The 22,059-nt window shown below is 44.7% G+C and overlaps 1 protein-coding gene across 2 annotated transcripts in view; it reads right to left on the bottom strand.

Annotated features, from left to right (window-relative positions):
* RYR2 (ryanodine receptor 2) overlaps positions 1–22,059 on the bottom strand; it is a 550,937-nt gene that overhangs the window by 241,442 nt on the left and 287,436 nt on the right. For both annotated transcript variants that reach the window (XM_090263510.1, XM_090263509.1), the window contains 4 exons: positions 18,398–18,519; positions 15,775–15,958; positions 13,443–13,578; positions 3,043–3,138 (listed from right to left, as the gene is read on the bottom strand). In XM_090263510.1, the coding sequence (XP_090119636.1) occupies positions 3,043–3,138; positions 13,443–13,578; positions 15,775–15,958; positions 18,398–18,519 (538 nt within the window). The remainder of the gene's footprint in view (positions 1–3,042; positions 3,139–13,442; positions 13,579–15,774; positions 15,959–18,397; positions 18,520–22,059) is intronic.

The raw sequence follows: 22,059 nt of genomic DNA, 5'->3' as shown, positions 1-22,059 counted from the left end.
CCTTTTGTCTTTTCCGTTAACTTTGGCTCAGAGTCAGTCACACATGAAGCCTGGGACACTGTCTAACTTACCTTTCCCCTCAAGAAATCCATAGCACTGTTCTTACACACACATCAAACCCTCTGCTGAAGTTGCATGCACTCCCTCAGGATACTGGTTAACCTCTGAGGATGCAGAAAGTGTAAAAAGTCTGTCCTGCTGCCCTTTCAGAGCCTCTCTGTTACTAACAAGATCCACAGCTGGGCAGCAGACTCTGCCTGGCCAGGCTCTGCCTCACATCCTCCCCACTCAGGGGCGCTAGCTGGCTCCAACCACCGGTTCCTTCACGCCTTGCTTTGGGATTTGTTCTGGCCACAATGGCACTCGCAGCAGCCCCTGGAGCAGACCCTCAGTGGCAGAGACAGGCTGCTTATAGACCCCCCAGTCCTTGTCCCAGGCGGGTATGCCTGTGGCGTGTGTTCTGCCTTCCCAGAATTCACTGAGGAGGGCATGCCCATTGCCCGGAGCTCCTGTCCTGCCAGTGCACCTTCCCTGGCCTGTCTCTATGCGGCTCACATCCACTCACTTCCCAAATAAAGCTGCCCTTCAATCCCCTTCTCTAGGCCTACTTCTGGTGGGGCCCACTCTAAGACAAGCTGCTTCGTTAACAAATCTTCAGGCAGCCTTTGTCAAGTCTTCCTCAGACTTCTATTTAACTTTGTCAAGTCTTCGTCAGACATCTGTTTAACTTTGCACAGATTTACTTTGATTTTTGTGCACTGACCTTTTCTGAAGGAAATGTGGAGCTCGCTGTGACCCCAGCTCTGCTCTGCTGCTCAGATGGAGACACAGAGAGATCATATGGTGGCCAGAGACGGACACACTGGGAGAGGGCCATCAATCCCAGGTACAGACAGAAAATGGTACCCTCAGCAAACAACCATTGCCATTGAAATAAATGTACATACTAATGTAGCAATATACAAATAATATATAAATAGGTTATGTATAACATAATTTACAGGGTGGAGCAAAAGTAGTTTTACAATTGCTTGTATGGAAAATAATACAGTAATTAATAAATACTAATGCAAGAATAAACTCTGTGTTTCACATTACTCACAGCTGTAAATCTACTTTTGTCCCACCCTGTATATATAAATGTATATTTTTATGCATATATGTGCATATCATTATTGTTGCTATCTCTAAAAACTAAGCAACAATCTATTTCCTCTGGGAAATAAGCAGCTGATTAAAAGCATAAATGTAATGACTATAGAAGAGAAAACTGTTTAGTGAAAAATATTTTTGATACTTAAAATGTAGGAGCCTACGAGGTGCAGTGAACAAATTTCAAGCCTGAGATAAGGGACCCGGGTTTTATCTTGACTGTCACAATGAATTCTAGCATCTCAATTCAGTCACTCAAATGCCCTGTGCCTCGATTTCCTGTCCACTAAAGGGAGAATGTTGCCTGAGCACCCTCTGCGGGCCCTTCCAGTCCCGTCTCGCGCTCTGCTTTCTGAGGGAGCGCAGGGATTCCATCTCAAGCAGAAGTGCCCAGGACCAACAGCTGGATCGCGGAAAGGTAACAGCAAAAGCAACCGGACCCAGTAGAACTGTGCCTAGAACTCACTAAACTCAAGACTGTAAACACCGGACTCTGCCTCGGCTAAGCATACGGATGCCCATCTCTGTTCTTTCCTTCTCTCTCCCCTCTTTTCCTCTGAGCATTTTTTTAAGTGAAGCTGCTGGCTGATCAGCATTAATACTCTGTCCTGAAGGTCTCTCTGCTCCTCTCTCCCTCCATATACCCCTGGGGTCAGGAGAAGGGACCAGCATCCTCTTCTGTATCAACTAGAACTTGCCCATGATTCTGCACACTTTGACCCAAGAATGTATCCATTTTCTCAGTTGCTGCCTTCTGAGTAGTTATTCAGTTTTCCCCTCACTCAATATATCTGATCCATGTTGTGATACCCTGGAAACCCTCGTTATACAAGCCTTGTATTTTTTTAATCACAATATCCTTCTCTACACCATTTCTGCCCCCGCACAGTCCAGCAACATCTTAGAAATCAGTGTGACTCCAATTGCTCTTCTTCCTAAGTCTTGAAACTCTGAAATTCCACTCTGTAACTTAAGATGATCCTCTTTGACCACAACTATCAGTTCTTCTTTCTATTCGTTCAGCTCCAACAAACCTGTCCTTGAATGCGTCTCCATCACACAAAAGTCATGAAATTATTTCTGTACTGACAGGCATTGTCTTAAATGAATTCAAGCATTCATTCATTTGTTCATTCATTCAACAACTACAATAGGCACCTACTAGCTGCCAGAAGGTACACAGATAAGAAAGAAATCATGCCCCTGTCTTTAAGTTCATACTAGTGTAGCTGATTGAGAGAAAAGGCAGGTACCACGAGGGGCGTTACTACTATGGACGGGCAAACATTAAACACTAAGCCAACAGCAGAGGCGCCATAGGCTCAGTGGGGGCTGGCGCGGGGCCATGGCTGGCGCAGGCGTGCAGGCTGGCCGGGGCTCCCCTGCTAGTCTCCCCAACACCAAACAAAGATGACACGTGCCACAGAGGCGCACAGATGGGGTTTATTACCTGTGACTATTTTACCATGGCACAGATGGTTTGTTATTTACTGAATCCCTTTCAAATAAAACACTGTGCTATATGTTTAGAAAAGTAACTTCTTCTAAATCATCATTTGAACACAAGCTGAAAATGGGAATTCCAGAGGAACCCTTTTGTCTATACTTAGAAGTAATTGATTTGGGGAAGAGCAGGGACCTGGCTTTGTGGGACTCTCAGAACGTTACTCTTTTCATATGTAAATGAGCAGGGTACAGTCTGGTGGCTTTTCAGAAATAATTGAGAAAAATACCACAGATCCTATCATCAGTAAGCACAAGATCTAACCTACTAAAAGCAAAACATTTATATTTCACTGAACCTCAGAGTTTGTTTCAATGTGTTAAAGGACCTAAAACAGAAGGAAACAGGAGTTATGTAACATAAAAGGAGATAACTGGAAAACATACCAGAAGAAGCTTCTAGTCTTTCCAGTCGGCTGACCAGCCAGTCGAGGGAGCCGGAAAACTGGGCACAGTTTTTACGGTTTCCTCTAATTAGAGCCGCTGCAAAAGAAAATACAGATTTCACATTAACGTGACATTTCCAGTTCCAAACGTGACAAGCTAATAGTAGCCCTAAAATGTTGGGTCAAGAACAAAACATCGCTGCTTTATGTCTAAAACATAAACAAATACACACGCAAAATGGAGCGTTACGAAGAGAACTGATTGGTGTGGACAGGGAAGGAAACAGCAGTTCATTAGAAGGGATTATTTAGGGGAGATAACAGTTCCTGTCGCGAGTGGTAATGAAGGAAACGGGAGAAACCAGTGTCCTGGGAGTTCCCTCACTTGGGATCTAATACTCATTGCTTTTAATTAGCCATGAGAACTAATTAAAAGAGCTCAGCTCTCTTGCCCACATAATGGAGAAGTTAAGAGCACCTCGGTTTTCCTGGAAGTGTAGTGCAGAATGTGGGAGACACTGGCAGCTGTGACGGGCACCCAGAGAGGGGGCCGAAAGGCAGAGGGACAGGGTGGGAGGATGAGGGGCAGCAAGTGCGCAGACCTCTCCTCCTGTCTCTCTCCTTCCCACCTAGACACTGAGAGCTGCAGGAAAGTCATCTGTTCTCCCTTTGCTGAGCCTCACGGTTTCTGTACTTCTGGGACAAAGAACCCATCTTTTATGGAAAATGCTATGTGACCTTTATGCTCTCTTTCAACCTGATTTGTAGACGCAGGGGAAAACTTCCCATGTTTCAAAATCATTCAATTCTTTCTAAATAAATCTGGTAAATAGTCTATGTAAATTATATGCTGACTCCCATAAGACTGTTCATAAATATAGAGTGTAACTGTTTCTGAAGGGTGGGTGGTATTTTTACACATTCTGCTACTTAATGGGAGAAAGGTCGCTGTAAGAACCATCCCCTCTTAGTCCCGGCCATGCTCGGAAGTGGTCAGGACCTGGACTCAGACGACCGGCCTGTTTGCCTCCTTGTAAGAGCCAAGCACAGAAGACCCTGCAGGCCCAGGGTGAGGCTGGACCCCAGGACTCACGTCCTCACATTTCCTGTTCCCCCAATAGCTGTTACCTGACTTGAGAGTAGGAAGCCATCACGACAGAAAGGACAGGAAGGCTTCTACTGCAGCTCATGAGCAGAGCTCCGCGGCGCGGGCTGGAGGAGGCACTGTCCCCAGCAGGAGTGGCACCCGGCTGCAGGCACGGTGCCAGGGACCCCAGGGCCCGTGTTCAGGATGAGAACCGGAGGACGAGGAGCCCTGTGTGCTCAGTGGGACCTCGGACCTGTGAGAAGCTCTGTTCCTGACTTAGCACAGCAGCCTCTGGGGAACGTCTATGCTGAAGTTTTCAACCTTTACAGAGTCTCTTTGGTTTAAAATTTAACTCACTCTTTTCATTTTACCTGCTTTTTTAAATGAAAGATATTAAATATCTTCTAGATGTCAAATATCACCGATAAGGCAAGTCTTAAAGAAAAAAATAATGTAAGAATAAACCTTTTTAATAAACCATGGGGCATTTAAGAAATAGTACAGTGAGCCACAGAGAAATCTTCATGAAATACTGCAAATAGACATGGCATAGACCATGTTCTCTGACAATGTAATGAAACAAAATTAGTAAAAATAAGTAAAAATAAAATAAATAAAAAAGCAAAACAAAAATGAAATCAATACCACAATCATAGGCTGTCCAATAAATATGAAAAATAGGAATGCTAAGACACCAAAGAGGGTCAAACTACACTCAGAAGAAAATTAACTTAGCCCTTTAACTGCTAAGCAACAGGGTGAAAAGGGTTAAATAAACATTTCTTTTAAAATATAGGAAAAGAACACCAAGTAAATATAAATAAAATAGGAAAAGCAAATAGCAATAAAAGTAGAAACTAATGCATTAGAAACAGAAGTAATCTATGTAAATAAGAGTAGGACTGCTCAATATAATCAAGTACTTTTAAAATACAAACTAAATACCAACTACTTTAGTCAAGAAGAAAAGAGAAAAAAAACAAATCTTATAAAAAGAAATTATGAACACATCTACTTTATATATCTCTGTACTGAAAGTTTTGAACATTTAGGGGGTGAAATGGCCTTCAAATATATAGTATATTTTTTTCCACCAAACTGAACCAAATGAGAAAATCTAAAAAGAATAATATACCATGAATAATATTGAGGAGTATGTCAAAGACCAAAAACTCTTCCTACCTGTTTAAGAAATACGTAATTTCTGAACTGAAGCACTTGGGGTGAAGAAGCTAAGGTGAGCCCCCTGCTCTCTTCAAGCGCCAGTACGGCTGTGACGTGAATGCCTAAGGCTGTGCACGTAGGAAAACCAGAGGAACTCTTTTGAATGTAAATCCAAAACCCATACAAGATCGGTATTTACAAATCATAATCAGAAGTATATTAGCAACATTAAGTCAAGCAGGGGTTCGTTCCTTCAATGAGACAGAAATGTACTAGGAAATCTATTAATATCTTGATAAACTCTAAAATGTATACGAGGTCTGTCTGGAAAAACTCCAGCCACTGTTAATATAATGAGAACGGTTTGCGTGACATCAATGTAACCTGGCAGCCAAGGAGAGTGGACTGGAATGCGCATGTGTGAACAATGACGACTTCACTGTACTAGTCAGTGGGGGTGGTAGATGCTGTTGAGTGAGTACTGTGTGGCTGTCCCATTCAAAATGACTGAGTAGAGCAATGGGTCTGCATCAGATTTTGTGTTAAGTTTCAACAGTCCTCTGTGGACACTATCTGGATGACTCAGAGGCTGCAGCTATGGGCAGCTCGTGATAAGCAGCTTCATCACAACACACCATTCACGCATCACGTCTCGTGCAGTTTTTTGGTGAAACATCAAACCACCCAGGTGACTGTGTCCCGCTACAGCCCAGATTTGGCACCCTGAGACTTCTGGCTTTTCCCAAAACTAAAATCACCTTTGAAAGGAAAGAGATTTCAGACCATTGATGAGATTCCCAAAAATTCGATGGGGCAGCTGGTGGTGACTGGGAGAACTGTGTGAGGTCCCAAGGTGCCTACTTTGAAGGGCACTGAGGTGCCATTGTCCTGTGTACAATGTTTCTTACATCTTCTTCAATAAATGCCTCTATTTTTCATAGTACATGGCTGGATACCTTCTGGACACACCTCGCATATTCACAGCAAAAATTTTTAACTCAGTAAAATACAATTCCCACTGAAATCATGAATGTGTGTGCATCTGTGTGCATGCACAGGGTGTTTCACAGCACGTTAGTTAAGACTAAATCAGTTATGCAAGTTCCTAAGTTAATGTGAAAGTGTAAGAGGAAACCAAGGAAGCCCATCACAACGCTGAGAACACAATGCTCAGACAGTCTGAGTGCAGGCCAGGGCCTGGTGACGGAGCCTCGGCTGGGCCAGCACCCCCACGCGGCTGAGGAGCGCGCAGCCGCCCACGGAGGAGCTGGCAGGGAGCACCGGCTGTGAATGAATGCGGATAGTGCAACCACATTTCTGTGAGGTGACCGTATATGTGAAGCATGGAGAATTGATTTTTAGAACACTTCTCAGAGAATGCGAGCTGCCTTTGGGGAAATACACCCTGGTAAGTGCCTGTGACAGAAAGTAGACCTTGAGGAACAGTGATAAGGGTCAGGCTGCTCTCCCTTTGTCAAAAGGGGAAATTTCCCCCCTGACCATCATGGCTCAGTGGGTTGGGTGTTGTCCTGTAGACCGAAAGGTCGCTGGTTCGATTCCCGGTCAGGGCATAAGCCTGGGGTTGCAGGCCAGGTCCCCACTTGGGGGTGTGCAAGAGGCAAGCATCGATGCTGCTCTGGATGTTTTGCTCCCTCTCCTTCTCCCTCCCTTCCCCTCTCTAAAAATAAATAAATAAATTGTTTTTTAAAAAGAAAGGGGAAATTTCTTGTTCCAAACAGAGGTAGGAGGAAAATAGGACCGTACGTAATAAGAACATCAGTCTGCATGGCCCTGTGCAGAGCAGATGCTCTGTAACCTCAGAGGAACTGCAGAGGACAGTAAAGAGGCATGGAAATGTGACCAGGTGCCCCCCTCCCGAGCGTACGGACCGCAAAGGGGAGCTCCACAGCCACTGCTCTCAGATGTCATGGAGAGCCAGGCTCATCCCCGCGGAGCATGAGAGCTTTGCAGACGCTGCAGGCATAGGAGCGAACACCAGACAAAAGCCCTTTCCTTCCTCAGGGCAGGACCAGCAGGCTAACCCTTAACGCACTCTCCTACCACCGGCTGAGGACCCTTAGGGACAGCTAAGCGCTGGCATCCCCTGTGCATCTGTTTGTCCTCACTGAAGACATGTGGAGCAAGTGCAGAGGAGGGTGGCAGTCGCCGGCTCAGGACCTCCCCCCAGGGAAGCTCAGCTCTCAGCCACAGGCCAGGCCAGGGCGCGCGGTCCTCTCTCCTCCCTACCCCTGAGCAGAAGGGGAAGGGGGGAAGAGACGAAAGTGTGTCCCTGTCACAGAGGAGACACAGAAACCAGGCAGCTTTGATTCTGCAGTCTGAGCTCAGGCCCAGGGCTAAGCTGCCCCCCACAGCCCTCTCCTGCTTGAGTCCCCTCTCTAGAAAAGAGAAGAGGGTGGGCAGGGGACCTGGCAGTCTATAAGCAGGCAAAGAAAGGAGCTCTCTCATACATTGGCTATAAAACAAATTTCCATTGAAAAAATCAATGCCTTTGTCACTTCATAGATGAGATTATTACCAAGGTGGAAAAAAATTGTCTTTTTTATAAAAATGCCCTTCCGGGATTTCCGGAGAACAAGACAGAAAACACCTGTGTGCATCAACACAGCAACAGCTGATCCGAGCGTGCCTGCGGCCAGCGCCCTGCCCTCCCCTCCCAGGGGCCCCCGCGGCCAGCAAGGGCTGCCACCCCAGGGACATGCAAACCCTTAACTGCCCAACCCATGCTGGGTCTGCAGGGCCTCAGAAACCGGAAACTTCCGGCACACTGGAAAACAGCAGCCAGCCTGGTTGTCTCATACTCTGAATGCTCATGGAACAACCATCATAGACAGTTTGCCAGAGAGTCATTCTGGGGCGCCCCTGAAGAGCAGCCAGGCAGGAACCTTCCTGCACCGTCCAGCGCGGGGCCAGAGCTCCCATGTCCTGCAGGGCGAGGCTCGTCCATCGCACAACTCCAAAGCATAAATCTGTCACTCTACCTAAAGCACATCTTGAATACACCCAAGTCAAACTTTAAAGTTGTTACAGAGTGTCACTCCCACCTCCTCCCTTTTCTCCATGTCAAATAAACCCACAGAAGAAAGAAAAAGAAGGTGCCTAGTTTCACAAGCAACGCAAAGGAGAATCCACTGTCTCCCTACTTTGAAGAACTGGCAGGAGGCTTTCCGCACTTGGAGTTAATGATATTTGAACCAGACTTCTGATGGCTGGGTAAAGGACACATAAACACCTTACTGAACTCCAATTATTGATGCAGATCTGAGACTTCCAGACACAGCTGCCGATCTATGATTATGCCAACTTCAGTAAAGTCAGACGCTTCTTAAGTCAACTGAAGATTTTATTCATTTATCTTTTTCTAATCATGAAATCTGTATTCACTAAATAAAAAAGAATATCAAGAGCAGTCAAAAGAACATTTAAACAACAAAATCTCTCACAATTGTATTCACCGGAAACAACCCCCATGACAACTGCCCTGCATTGATACAAATGTTCTGTTTTTCCCCTGAGCTGGAATTCATCAACTGTGTATCACTGCACATTTATACTACTTGCTTTTTTCAATTACAAAAGTAGCTCGTGTAAATAGCTTAAGATGACACACAGAGGGTAGAAGACTTCTCTCCTAAGAAACGGCCACCTACAAGTTTTCTGGGCACCCTAGAAATCCCTAGTGAACGTAGAAGAATGTACCTTTCTCTGCCTGTTTCAGCTGTATGCAATCGGACTCTTACTGAGCATACAGGGAGCAGCTTGCCTTTTTCTCACTTAATACCACATCCTAGACCACCAGACTAAAACATCAGCAAACTAGCCTGTTTCATACAATTGTCCAAATGATACATTTATCTCAATTTTCAGTGATAACACAGTAGCACACCATATAGATGTACTATTACTTATGTAACCAATTCCCTGCTGAGAGAAAAATGGTTTCAATCTTAGGTTATTTATAAATAATTCTGCAGTGGATCTCCTTGTCACTTGTGCAAATACACCTCTAGAATACATTTCTTAAAGCAGAATTTCTGAGAGTAAAAGGACATATACATTTATACATTTAAAGTTTTATATATATTGCCAACAGAGGGTTGTTCGGTTTTTTAATATAGCAATTCACACTCCCACCAAGAACATATCACCCAACATTTCCTTCAGTGATGCAGTAATATCAAAGTTTTATTTGTGCCAATATAATAAGTAAAATGGGATCCTTTCATTATTTTAATTTGCATTTCTTCATATTGGCCAAGTTGAGATTTGGTTCTTATTTTATTTACTATTCTGTGTTGTCTGTTTTTCTATTAGATGGTAATTCCTTTTCTTATGGATTTACAGAAATCCTATATATTACAAAATATGGGCTTTTGTCTTTTACATAGATTGCCCATCTTACCAGATTTCCATCTGTTTCTTTTTCTGTAAGTTTTCGTTTTCTGCAGTCCAATTGATCAGTCTGTTATTAGTCATTTAGTGATGCGACTGAACAATAACTTGTATTGAGACAGTTGGTCAGTCAGTGAAGTGCGTGCATGACCCCAGGGCGGGCTGTCACCCGTGCCATCCGGCACAGCCACGTGTCCCTTGCCGCATGATCGGGCGTCTCCCATGGTCAGCACTCAGCCAGTCTGTGCTGAGCGGACGAAGCTTCTCCTCAAACCTGGATGCCCTGGACACCAAGCCAGTGTCCTCCCAACATGACACAGTCTGTGGCACGGGACGCCCCACAGGAGGCCCTGCTAGCGACCAGCAGGCAAGACACGGGGAAAGCAGAGAAGAGGGAACAGGATGCTTCCCAAAGAGATATGATAACATACATGTGGGGGATTAACAAAATCCCTCTGAGGAGGAGCAGTGTGAAAATATAAATGTTAAGAGTAAGAGAGAAAAAGTATATTTGTGAAGTATGTCTTGTTTCATAAAACAGTTTAAAAGCCACAAAATAGTTGTGTGTCTGAAATCACTGTGGTCTTTTAAGATTTTTTAAATTTATTTTTGGAAAGAGGGGAAGGGAGGGAGAAAGAGAGGAAGAGAAACATCAATGAGTGGTTGCCTCTTACGCTCCCCCAAATGGGGATCTGCCCGCAACCCAGGCCTGTGCCCTGACTGGGAATCAAACTTGTGACCCTTTGGTTCACAGGCTGTTACTCAATCTACTGAGCCACACCAGCCAGGGCTGAAATATCGTGTTCTTAGTGACATATATGGTTATTATACTGTTCCCTTCTTTAAATATGTGAGTACTAAAAGATTCTAATTATGTCAATTTTATAATTTTTCTAATCCTCACCTGAGGATATCTTTGTTGATTTTAGAGAGGGAGGAATGAGGGCGGAGAGAGAGAGGGAGAGAGACATCGATCGGTTGCCTCCTGTACACACCCTGGCCCGGGATCAAACCTGTAACCATTGCTGTATGGGACAACACTTCAACCAACTGAGCCACCCGGCCAGGGCTAATTATGTCAATTTTAAGTAACAGCTCCCTCAAATCCTTTCTTAATCAAATGGGGTATACATTAGTAAGGAAATATACATATACTTAAGAAACATATACTTTGTATATACATGTATGCTCCGTATTGCAGTGATAGGCTCTCTGGAGGTATGAACAGCACCGGGGCAGAGGAAAGGACGAGAAGAGCCAGCCCAGAGGCTGGGGACAGAGGGAGTGCAGCCACGGGTGAACAGGCAGGCACAGGCCAGGCAAGGGGCATCAGGTGCCCAACGACAAGAAGAAGAAGAGCTTGTGCCAAATGCCAGAGTCAACAAAAGCTCATGAGGACGGGAGGATGGGCCCCTGGAAGCCTGAAATAGAGGCTGGTGGAGAGGCGGGGGGCCTCAGAGCAACCAGAAACCCAACAGTATCCGACGATCTGTGAGCTCGAGTATCTGCACATCGAGCATTTGCTGAGCACCCGCGCCGCGGCCGCCCGACAGGACACAGGTGTGTGTACAGACTGTGACTCTGTGCTCAGAGAATGGGTGGAAGAGGGGCTAGGACACCTCCGCCTGGGGAACTATGAAGCCAACTGCATTTCCTGTATTTCCCGCTGAGGAGCCACGGGCCAGCGATTCCCCCCATTGCTTGTGATGCTACCGCTTCCACCAGCTAATCCAGGATACTTCTGGTTACACCCAACCATTGGCAAGGGAAGGTACTTTTCTCAGACATATTTAAAAGGCAAAAACAACAAAAACAGAAGCTGGAGAAGTTTTACTATGCTGATGGGTAGGAATGTAACAAAGATATCCCCAAAATGTGAATAATGACTAGATGAACAATAATAGGGTGTGCTGAGCATCTGACATCTATCACCACATTGAAACCACCCAACGGCCTTATGAAAAAAATTATTATTTCCATTTTACAGATAATGTTTATGATAACAATTGGTGTCACTCGCTATGCACTGGCCACTTAAATTAACTCCTGGAATCAGACGGTATTTCCTCCACTTTGCAGATGAGGAAACTGCACACCACTTCCACCACCTGTCAGCCTGAAACCCTGACTGACAAGAAGAAGGGTCTTTTCTCAGAGGCTGCTGCCTGTGAACTGAAGGTGAAACTTCTGTTTTTCAAGGGAAGGATGCAATGACGGAGGAGCAACAGGTCTGTGGCTGGGAGCTGACGTGACTGGATGGCCATGTCCACCCTACAGAAGTGTAGCCTCAGTGGGAATCTCTTCCACATTTGATGTGGACACCAGCCTGCCCTGCCTTCTCTGTTACTTGCACGTCTGCCTGGCAGCTGAGTGGCCCAAAGGTGTGGCCCCCATTTCCAGAGAGGGTCAGAGCCCACAATGGTCAAAGCCAGCCAGTGAAACCCCAGCCTCCTGCCAGAAGGAGTGGTCAGGAAGGACCCCCACACTCCCAGTCTACATGAGTGAGGTGGAAACCGCACAGTCCTTTCAAAGAGAGAATTCCCAGGGGCAGCCCTGTCACTTGTCCATGTCCAAGGACACCGCGAGCACCGGGAGCTGAGGGCAGCCCAAGGCCATCCAGGGACCCCAGTACTGTGGCTGCTGACCCCTCGGAGGGCAGAGCAGATGAAACGGGTCTGCAGGCTGTGATGGGCACTGTGTCCCACCTACTGCAGCCCCGACGTGCAAGCCCACGGACTACTGCTGTCGGAGGCAGCTGAGTGCCGGCTGAGCACAGGCGTACCGGGAGACACCAGCGCGCCTACAACCATGGCTGTTTCTCCCCCAATTCGAACAGGTAAGTCACTTAGAAGTCACATTCTAGCCGTGTTTCCATCAGCAATCAAACCAGGAAAGAGCTTATGAAAAGAGCTGGTACGAAATCGAGGTAAAATGCAGACTATTGAATATACAAACGTATCTACCACAATGTTCTCTCTGCACACAACCCTTTCTACCCTCAAATACTCAGGTGAGGCACCTCTTCACCTAATGCATCTGGTTTGTCATACGCATGTGGGGTCGTGATGGCATGTGCAGCAGTCAGCTGCCCTCTTCCCACCGTCCTGGGAGGAGGCATCGGCACCAGAACCGCTGATGCTCTGGCTGCGGCCATCACTGTGAGAAATAAACCGTCCCTCTTTATCCGAATCTCAGCCTGATTCCCTGGCTTGCAAGGGGTAAAATCTCAGAGCCTCACAGTTCTCAACACGAGACAGCAGAGGCTGTAGGAACACCCAGACCCAACAGGACGCAGACCCACAGCGGCCCAGGGCCACCAGGGGACAGCGCCCACATGGCCAGGGTCACTGGTGTCTGTCACACACACCTGGGACAGCAGAGGCACATCCCAGACAGGCAAGAAGGGCAGACTTGGAGGTCCCTGATGAGCTGGGATGGGGGCATCCCTGGGGCTTTATGGGACTCACTTCAGAATCAAGAGGAAATATTTAATGCTCATCCCCCAAGGCCCCTACCTACAAACTCCACACTGATGACTCCCTTTTAACCACAGGTGAAGCAATGGCTCTGGTCACATCCACACCCTGAGATGGAGTTAAATACCAAACGCCGTTGGCCTTCGTGTAGCCAAGACACAACTGACAACCTCGAGAGGAAGCAAGTCGTAAAGCTGCTGAAGTGCTCTGTGGTCCTCATAAACAGACAGGAGCAGGTGCCTTGAAAAGGATCACCCTCCTTACCCAGCAACTCGTACAGAGAATTCAGAATCGACTTCCAGGCCTCGCCCGCTTCTCTCCCGGCGACGTCGGCGAAGTGGGCGGCGCTGCTGTAGACGTGCAGCCGGTCCACGCACTGCAGCACCAGGCTGATCATGCCCTGCGGGGAGAACGGACGCCGTCAGGAACGCGGGGCTGCTCCCATAGCGCCAGCCCGCCTGGGGGCACGCCTGTCAGCCCTCAGCACACTGAGGTCCCTCATTGGAGGAACAAGAAGTGACAAATCTGCGTGGGACACAAAACGTTCCTGCAGGAATTGAACGGCGTGGTGTTTAAGTTCCAACTGCTGCTCTCAAACAGAAGCAGAAGAACAATATAAAAACACCTGTTTCATACTTATATTTGCAAGGTTTAATAAGAAATCAGTGGATCAGTCCTAACAGTATTCAACTGCTAGTAAAGGGCCTTTGAGAATGCCACCCCAAACATGGCACTTCGGCACAGAGTTCACTGGAGCTGAAGGCGCCCCAGACAGAGGCAGACACAAGGAAAACCCCTGCCCTTCCTCCTCCTCTGCGCCAGGAAGGGCGGGTGGTGCTCCTCCTGAGAGGCAAGGCCAACTCCTCAGCCCTGACACTACACAGGAATCGATCAACCCTTACTCACGACCCTTGCCCTCCAATAGCTCCCCCGTATATTGACCTTCCCACAATGTGCGTTCCCTGGAAGCTCGAAGTCCCTTCCCTCTGTCCTCCTGTCACTGCTCCCCATGCTCCCTGCCCTACATAAGCCCAAGTCCTAACCCCTCCTTTGCACTGCTCCTCACTGGGTGCTCCCGTACATGGATGCGCAGAGCACATGTCGGTAAACTCCTCTCCGCTCTTCTCTAGGAAACCTGCCTCTGGGGCGTCAGTCCCCAGGGCCTGAGCCAACAAGCCTAAGACAAAGAGAGGAAAGTATTCTTCTTCCTCTCCTCGGTCAGCAGATCCTCACTCTCAGTGGGGGGAGGGGGGAGGCATCAGCAGTATCAGTATCAATTTAATAGAAAATTGAAGTCCTAACTGATTAAAGAAAAGCTCATGAAAATATCTTTAAATCAAATTAAAAGTTCACTACAGACCTTTGTACCATGCCGTCTAAATCTGAAATTATGCTTTATTATTGCTAAGTCAAGGTCGTCAAAGTGAGGGAAAACGCATGAAAGGAAGAGCTGTATATAAAGAATTGACCAAGCAAATTAACTTATTTCACACCAAGAATTTAAGAGGCACCATGGGCCTAAGTATGTTCCTAATCCCCATCCAGATTGTCTTATATGAGAAATTCTTTTTAAATAATACAAAGATATATTTCAAATTTCCACACCCCAACATTTCGTTTAGCTTTGTGAGATGTTACGTAAACGCAACGCACTCCAACAACGTGGCGTACGCAGAGAGAGAAGATCCCAATAAACCGCTGCATGACGTTAGTGTTGGTCTGTGGTAACATTTCCGGTGCTTTCATGCCACCGTGGTCCCTAGATGGGCCAGTCCTTTGTATACACTAAAAAGGCCTTAAAAACTAACATCAGTTTCAGAGGCTTTTCATGGAAAATCACAGTTTTAAAAGTAGAAGAGCACAGGCTTAGAGGTCACAGGAACTCAGCAATGCCCTCTACCCCTTCCGAGATGCTTCTACTCAGAGGACTTCACTGGTCCAGGCGCAGGGCCCGCTGGCCATGCCGGCCGACTGCCTGCTCAGCTCAGATGCCCTCTCTCCAAAACACTGGAGCAAACGCTCCGAGCTGGGATGTGGGCCTTCGGGTTGTATCACATGGCCCTTCTGTTATCCTTTTGGGCAGCAGAAGTTTCGTGAAATTAAACCATACATGGAAACTAAACATAAGCAAAAGGAAGAAGTGGGGTTGCTATGTCCAGGTGGGGGATGAGGCTCTGCCCCCTCCTGGCAGCTTCTGTCCCCAACCCAGCTCCCGGTGGCTCCCGAGGCAGCTCCAAGGAGCCCAAAGAAGCTGCTGCACAGTTAGAAAACACTCGCGCTTTCCCGACCTGTGTTCATTTACAGATGTGAAGAGCCCACTTCTATGTACCTAACATGAAGCAGAACAGAGTGATGCATGCTCCATACGAACGAAGGCTGAGGAGACAGTAAAATGCTGTGTCCCTTGCCAGGGGCCCGACAAGTCCCCTAAATACTGATGGAAATGACGGTAACTGTCCACTCTCCGAGACCTGGTTCCCACAGCCGAGCCATGTGGCTCACCTGCTGCTCCAGGTGGCAAGCTGGAGGTGACCGAGAATTTCCCACCAAGGACTGCACTTCCCAGGAAGGCAGCAGAAAAGCTGGAGCAGCTCACCTCCTCCTGGAAGAGATTCTGCCGGTTCTTCAGTGCCCTCAGCCTGTTCTGCTTGTCCTCGTGGTCCAGGTGCTCATCGGGTGGGTGCAGGTAGCCAATCAGGTCCCGCAGGCTCAGGCTCACGGACTCAATGGGCAAGTCACCGGGGGCCGCCCTGGCTTTCCTGCTGAGAGCGTCCAGGCCCCTGAAATCAACAGCAACATGTCTCTCACCAGCAATCCTCAAGCTCACACACTGTTTTAGTTTACAGATGAGTTAAAGCTTTGCTTTCTCCATTACCACTGGAAAAGAAACACGTGAGAATGTTCTAGATTTCCTCAGCAACAATTAATATATTCAAATGAGAAACTGTACATTCTTTTATGGATGCACACTGTTATATTAAAAACACTAGTGTCGAGAGAAATTTGTCTAGAGAGAAACCGAAGGGCCTGGAGGGTCGCAGCCTGTGAAACCAATGGTCCAGACACGTAGAGACCACCCGATCTTCACTCTAAAGCGTGCCATACTCTCAGGGTTAAGGTGTGACTGCCCAGACAGATGTTTCTGACGTTTTCTTCTCTTGTGTTTTGTTTTGTTTCAGGAGAAGGAACTGTTAACTGCCATGCCATCCACTGATACTCACTGCCTCTGTTTAATTTCTGCCTGTTTAAAAATATATTTTAATGATGTTAACACAAAATTCACTTACTAATTAGGAAACAATATAGTAAATGCTTTTCTCTTACCTGAAAGAATTGTATCAAAGATAAATAGCATGAACTTATTTTTGTAAACACAGGCCAAACAAGCATCTATTTTATGTTAATAACTTTAAAAGACATTAACTAGACTTCAACCACAAAAAAAGAGATGGCATCATATTGCATTTTCCAGCCTTTGAAGAAAAGCATTAGTGGCATGTAAATGTGTTGATTTGTTGAGCTTTCTGAGATTCTAAATATTAAAACTCAAAGCTTTAAATATTTCTATTTATCATTTATAAATCAAAATTATTCCAAAATAAAGTCTATTGAAAAATACTCAACAGACACCAAAAAGAATGAGAGAATGTTTACATTATACCTGATATAGTAATACTTATATTAGTCATTACAAAACTTAAGCCTAAAAATATACTTCCTTTCCTGCATCAGCAAAAATGTATGGTGATATTTTATACTAAGGAAATGTCTCTGGCTAATTATCTGACTCTATTTAAAATCACATTTTAGAAAACAACAAAAGCCTTGTAAATGAGAATTAGCTTATCTTCAAACTCTATAATGCTAAAAAGTATTATTTAAAATGTATCAGTATTTACATAGAGTTACTAATAATTCTGAAATATTTGATTTCAGCCTAATAAATAGTAGAGACAGTAAAACTACATGATTATTCTGAAATTTCAAATCACATAAATGAAATTCACCTTTTACCTAGTCTTATCATGTCTATAAGTTTTTCTATGCCCTAAAAGCAACAGAAATTACTTTGTGAAGAAATTATTTCTCTCCTTTTAAAATGAAAATTTATATTCAATGAACACAATTCTGTTTCAAACATTTTATCCTATTAACTCATATATATATTTGAATCATAAATATAATTACTTATAAATAGTCAAACTCAACTCTCATCTAATGAACTCACAAGTGATTCAAATATAATACCTACATTTGCAGACCTAAAGGGAAACAACAATAAATGTCAGTTTCTAGGTTATTAAGTATAGCATATCTGCTATTAGAAACATAACCATTCAGCTACTTTCTAGGAGAAGCCTCTTTCCAGACAAATGCTATCTAAGAATATAAAACTGTTAATTACATTAAGTTTTAGAATCTTTAAACAAAATGTGATTTATTGAAATAAGCACTTTAAAATTCTTTTTCAAACCAATAAATTAGGAAAATATTTGCAGTTTATAAATGATGACAGGAAATAAAAGTATCAACATAAGCGCACAGTAGCCTGATAAAATATTAATAATAGGGTAAATCTCAAAAGGAATGAAAAAATTTAGTCAGCAACTATGAAGTATACCCATTTTCACAATTCTCAAATAAATGCAAATGTAAACAACAGCTATAAGTATAAATATATATCTATGTACACACACACACACACCTGTTTTCCATCAAACTGGTGAAGTTTGAAGAGAAACATGACACTCAGTAGTCAGCACAGGCCACCGTTTACACCAGTATAACATTACCAGAAACACTTTGTCCACAAGCTTGAGTTAGTTTTAAGATAAGCAATTTTTGCCTTATTAGGTGAGTTACACTTAGTCATTACAAGAACTCACTTATTTTTTTAATACAGTTGAAAACTCACCAAGTATTCCCCTTAGGATAAAAGGGAATTAAACAAGACCAGGATTCGGGTATGTTATAGAATAATCCAGACCTTTAGCCATTGATAAGAAGTTACACAATTTCTAAAAGCACATTTCTTTTTTAAAAGTTCATTTCAAAAGAAGACATAAAATCAACTAACTGGTGCTTTCAAACGCGTTCTGCCGACCTTCCAAACGGTATTAGATTTACTACCCTAGTGCATTTTAGAACTGTTTATTTGTAAATCCAATAAGGAAATGAGGTCGAATGTCAAACAGCCACCGGAACAAAAGGACACGTACCTTATGAACCTGCTGAAGAGGAAGACGGTGCTGCGGATGACCCGCGCTGTCCGCGACTCCTCGTGCTGCGACCGGGACAGGTTGATGCCGTCATCCATGTGGCCTTCGTGATGCATGATAGCCTGCGAGGAAGCAGAGGTGGCGCCGTGATGACTACATCTCCTCTCCACACAGGGGTTAAGAGGATGTGCACTTAAAAGGGTCATAACAATAAACAGAATCAAGACAGGTGGAGGGGACTAGAAAACTGCTGTGTGTAAAATAATACACACAGGTCCCTAGACAACCTCGCCACTCAACAGGTTCAGGGAGTTGCTGTTTTCAGTAATGAACCTGTGATTGTACTGAGTGGAGTAAAACAAGCACCAGTGTTTTCAAATATCACGTGCAGTAATTGACCCACGTCTGACAAAATCTGATCAGAGCAGCAAACAAAATCATTCAGTCATACCAGTCACCCAATAGCTTTGAACACAGATCGGTTTATTAATAAGTGTTGAGCAATGTTTCTAAGGCATCTAAGTTCTTTTAAGAATGTATTTTATTTGATTAGGTCTCTGTTAGGTGTTTTGTTTTTAAACTTATTATGAAAGCATGGCCTGAGGAGAGGTAAGTGCAAAGATTGTAAGTGAAGGGCTGAATGTCCCCAAGCGAACACGCCGCATAAGCTCCTCTCAGAGCAAGGAAGGGAAGGCCACAGCACCCCCACACCTCCCCGGGGCTCTCGCCCTGCCCCTCTGCTCCGCAGCGGCCCCCACATGCCGACTTTTCACAGCAAAGATCAGTGTGCACCACACAGTGGTACCATTTGCGTCCAGCTTCCTTCACCCAACACTTACAGCAAGATAGTTTAGTCATCTAATCAGGGGTACTGAATTAAAAGCAGTACAAACTATCTAGAAAGCAATGCAAAATGGAACTTCTTGTACCTGATCAATGAAACAGAGACAGAACTGTACTCAAAGGTAATTATAGAGCCTTAAACGCCTTATTGACAAAGAAAAAAATGACTAAAATGAAGAAACATATTCCTGATTTTAAGACTCTAAAAAGGAAAAGCAACGTTGAAAAGGAAAATGAATGAAGATAAAAAGAGGATTTAAAGACTATAAATCAAATAAAGTATTAGAAAAGATTTTTTAAAACCCAGAATTTGATTCCTTAAGAAGATAAATAAAATAAGCCTCTCACAAACCAGGCTAAAAATAAAATAGAAATCAAAAACACAAAGAATAAGACATAAAATACAAAAGACATCAATTTTATAAAATTATAATATGATAATACTGGGTACACTTCCATGACAAAAAAAAATACAATAAAGAATAAAAACAAACATAATTGAGTATCCCATGGAAAAGTGATGACTTCCTAGCAAATCAAGACTCATGGAAAGGAATCCCACCTCCTAAGTAGAAAATCTGATGAAATCCGTTTATTTAAAAGGGATTGCACATGAAATTGAAGATCTAAGCTTTAAAGGCCCCTAGGACTAGTGAGTTCCAACAAACCCTCAAAGAGCACAGACTCTGAATGGCACGTTCATCTTCACTGGAAGTCAGCAAACTACAGACCATTGCCCATTTTTGTCCAGGCTATAAGCTGACAATGGTTTTTACATGTAAGTGGCTGAAAACAAGAAAGTGTCATGGCATGAAAATGGTATGAAATTCAAATTTCAGTAACAATAAACAAAGATTAATTTCACCTGTAAATGCATGTAATGATTCTAAATAAAATATGAATAGAATCTAGTAAGATTTCAAAAGGATAATAAACTATGGCCAGATAGGGTTTAGTCTATGAATTTAAGAATTCTTCAGTATCATGATGCCTGTTAACTTATTTAAGAACAAACTGGCTGGTTTGGCTCAGTGGATTGAGCGTTGGCCTGCGAGCTAAGTGTCGCTGGTTCGATCTTCCAGTCAGGGCACATCAGAGAAGGAAAACTCTGACTCCAAAAAACCTCCGCTGCCTTGTGGCATACCTCTTCAGGGGAAAGGCTAAGGGAGTAAACCCCGACAGAAAATCCGGAGCCGGAGTCCCTAAGGCGGTTTGACGTTGTAGTCAACACCGGCAACTCCTGCGGCGCTCCTGAACCCAAGCTGTATCGACTCCGTCTTTCCCTTGGACCCTTCAGCTGCGAAGAGAGGGGGGGGTCTGCTGCATGGGCAACAGCAGACCCTCCATATCACCCTGCCCAGGCTCTGTAGCTTCAGCGTCATCGCAAGATGTCGATTCAACACGGGAGGAGACAGATACCGTGTCACTCCCGAGTCGGACTGCACAGCCATTCTCGGCGGTGCAGATAGACTCTTAAGAAGCTACACCATCGTCTCTCGAGACGGACGGCTGCCGCCGCCGCCGCCGCCGACGACGAATTCCTAATTTTTTAAAAACCTAAATAAAATAGGCATAGCAAGATACTACTTAAATATATGAACTTCAATTTCCCGCAGGATGGGAGGTTTGACTTCTATGAAACAGGTGAAAATCTGCGAGGAAACACTGGAATGAGCAACCAGAATCGATAAAAAGACAACCAGCTGAGATAAAAAGTGAGCTGGAGAGATAACGAAACACTACAAGGAAACTCAAATTCCAAAGGCACCAAACAAGCTGAAGGTACAGAACAGCACGAACGAAACACCGAACGACACCCTTGAGAAGCAAAGTGTAGAGACAAGGAAAGAAGGAGGAGGATTCTGAAAGCGGACGTGACCAGCTCTGAGAAGGGGGACGCGCCGCGCTCCTGAGAAAGAAACTACCAGGCCAGAGGAAAACAGAGCCCCCGGTGTGCTTGAACAACTCTCCTCTCAGCTTTAGAAACGTAAGTTTTAAACACCCTGGGTGACACATGCATTTCATAATTAGAGTTTTTAGATTTTTTGAAAGGTAATGCAGTGTAGAAGTTATATATTTTAATACCCCAGTGTGTTCTGTGCATCACTCTGCAAACAATAAATTTGCATTTATTCGGCAAAACATGAATATTCACATTAAGTGGGAATATAAGAGCTATGAATAGCGATTCAGATTTTTTTAACTAACTAGGTTTTAGTCCTATGAAATGACAACAGAAAAACAGTTCCAAACACGTAAAGGCTGGTGAAGATAGCAACAATGTGCTTTTTCTTTTTCCTTTTTATCTTTACCCAAGGACATTTTCTCATCGCTTTTAGAGAGAGAGGAAGGGAGGAAGGGGGAAAGACAGAGAGAAAGAGAGAGGGAGACATCCATGCGAAAGAGAGAAACATTAATTTGTTGCCTTCTCAAATTCACGCTGACCTAGGATCGAACCCTCAACCTAGGCGTGTGCCCTGACAGCGAATCGAACCCATGACCTTTCAGTCTACAGGGTGACTCTCCAACTAACTGAGCCATGCTGGCCGGGGCAACATGCTTTTCTTGAAAATGCAATGATGTGAAGACCCTACATAAGTGGGAGACCTGGCTAATTAGGAATCCAGATTGGGAAGTCCTGGGACATCGCGGCCACACTCAAGTCTCCCCACAAAGATGGCTCTGGAAGAAGTGATACGTTTCCAGGAGTGGTTTTAACTAAAGTCTCTTCTCCAGCCTAGAAAGTCTGTCTCCCATGTGCCTTCACCAGCTTGAACAAGACTGCTCAGCGTCTCAGCACCTGTGTGAAACTTTCCTAA

Source organism: Furipterus horrens, unplaced genomic scaffold (assembly GCF_987537825.1).
Source record: "Furipterus horrens unplaced genomic scaffold, mFurHor1.1.pri manual_scaffold_15, whole genome shotgun sequence".
NCBI classification, from domain to species: domain Eukaryota; kingdom Metazoa; phylum Chordata; class Mammalia; order Chiroptera; family Furipteridae; genus Furipterus; species Furipterus horrens.
This window is presented reverse-complemented; position numbering and strand designations above follow the sequence as displayed.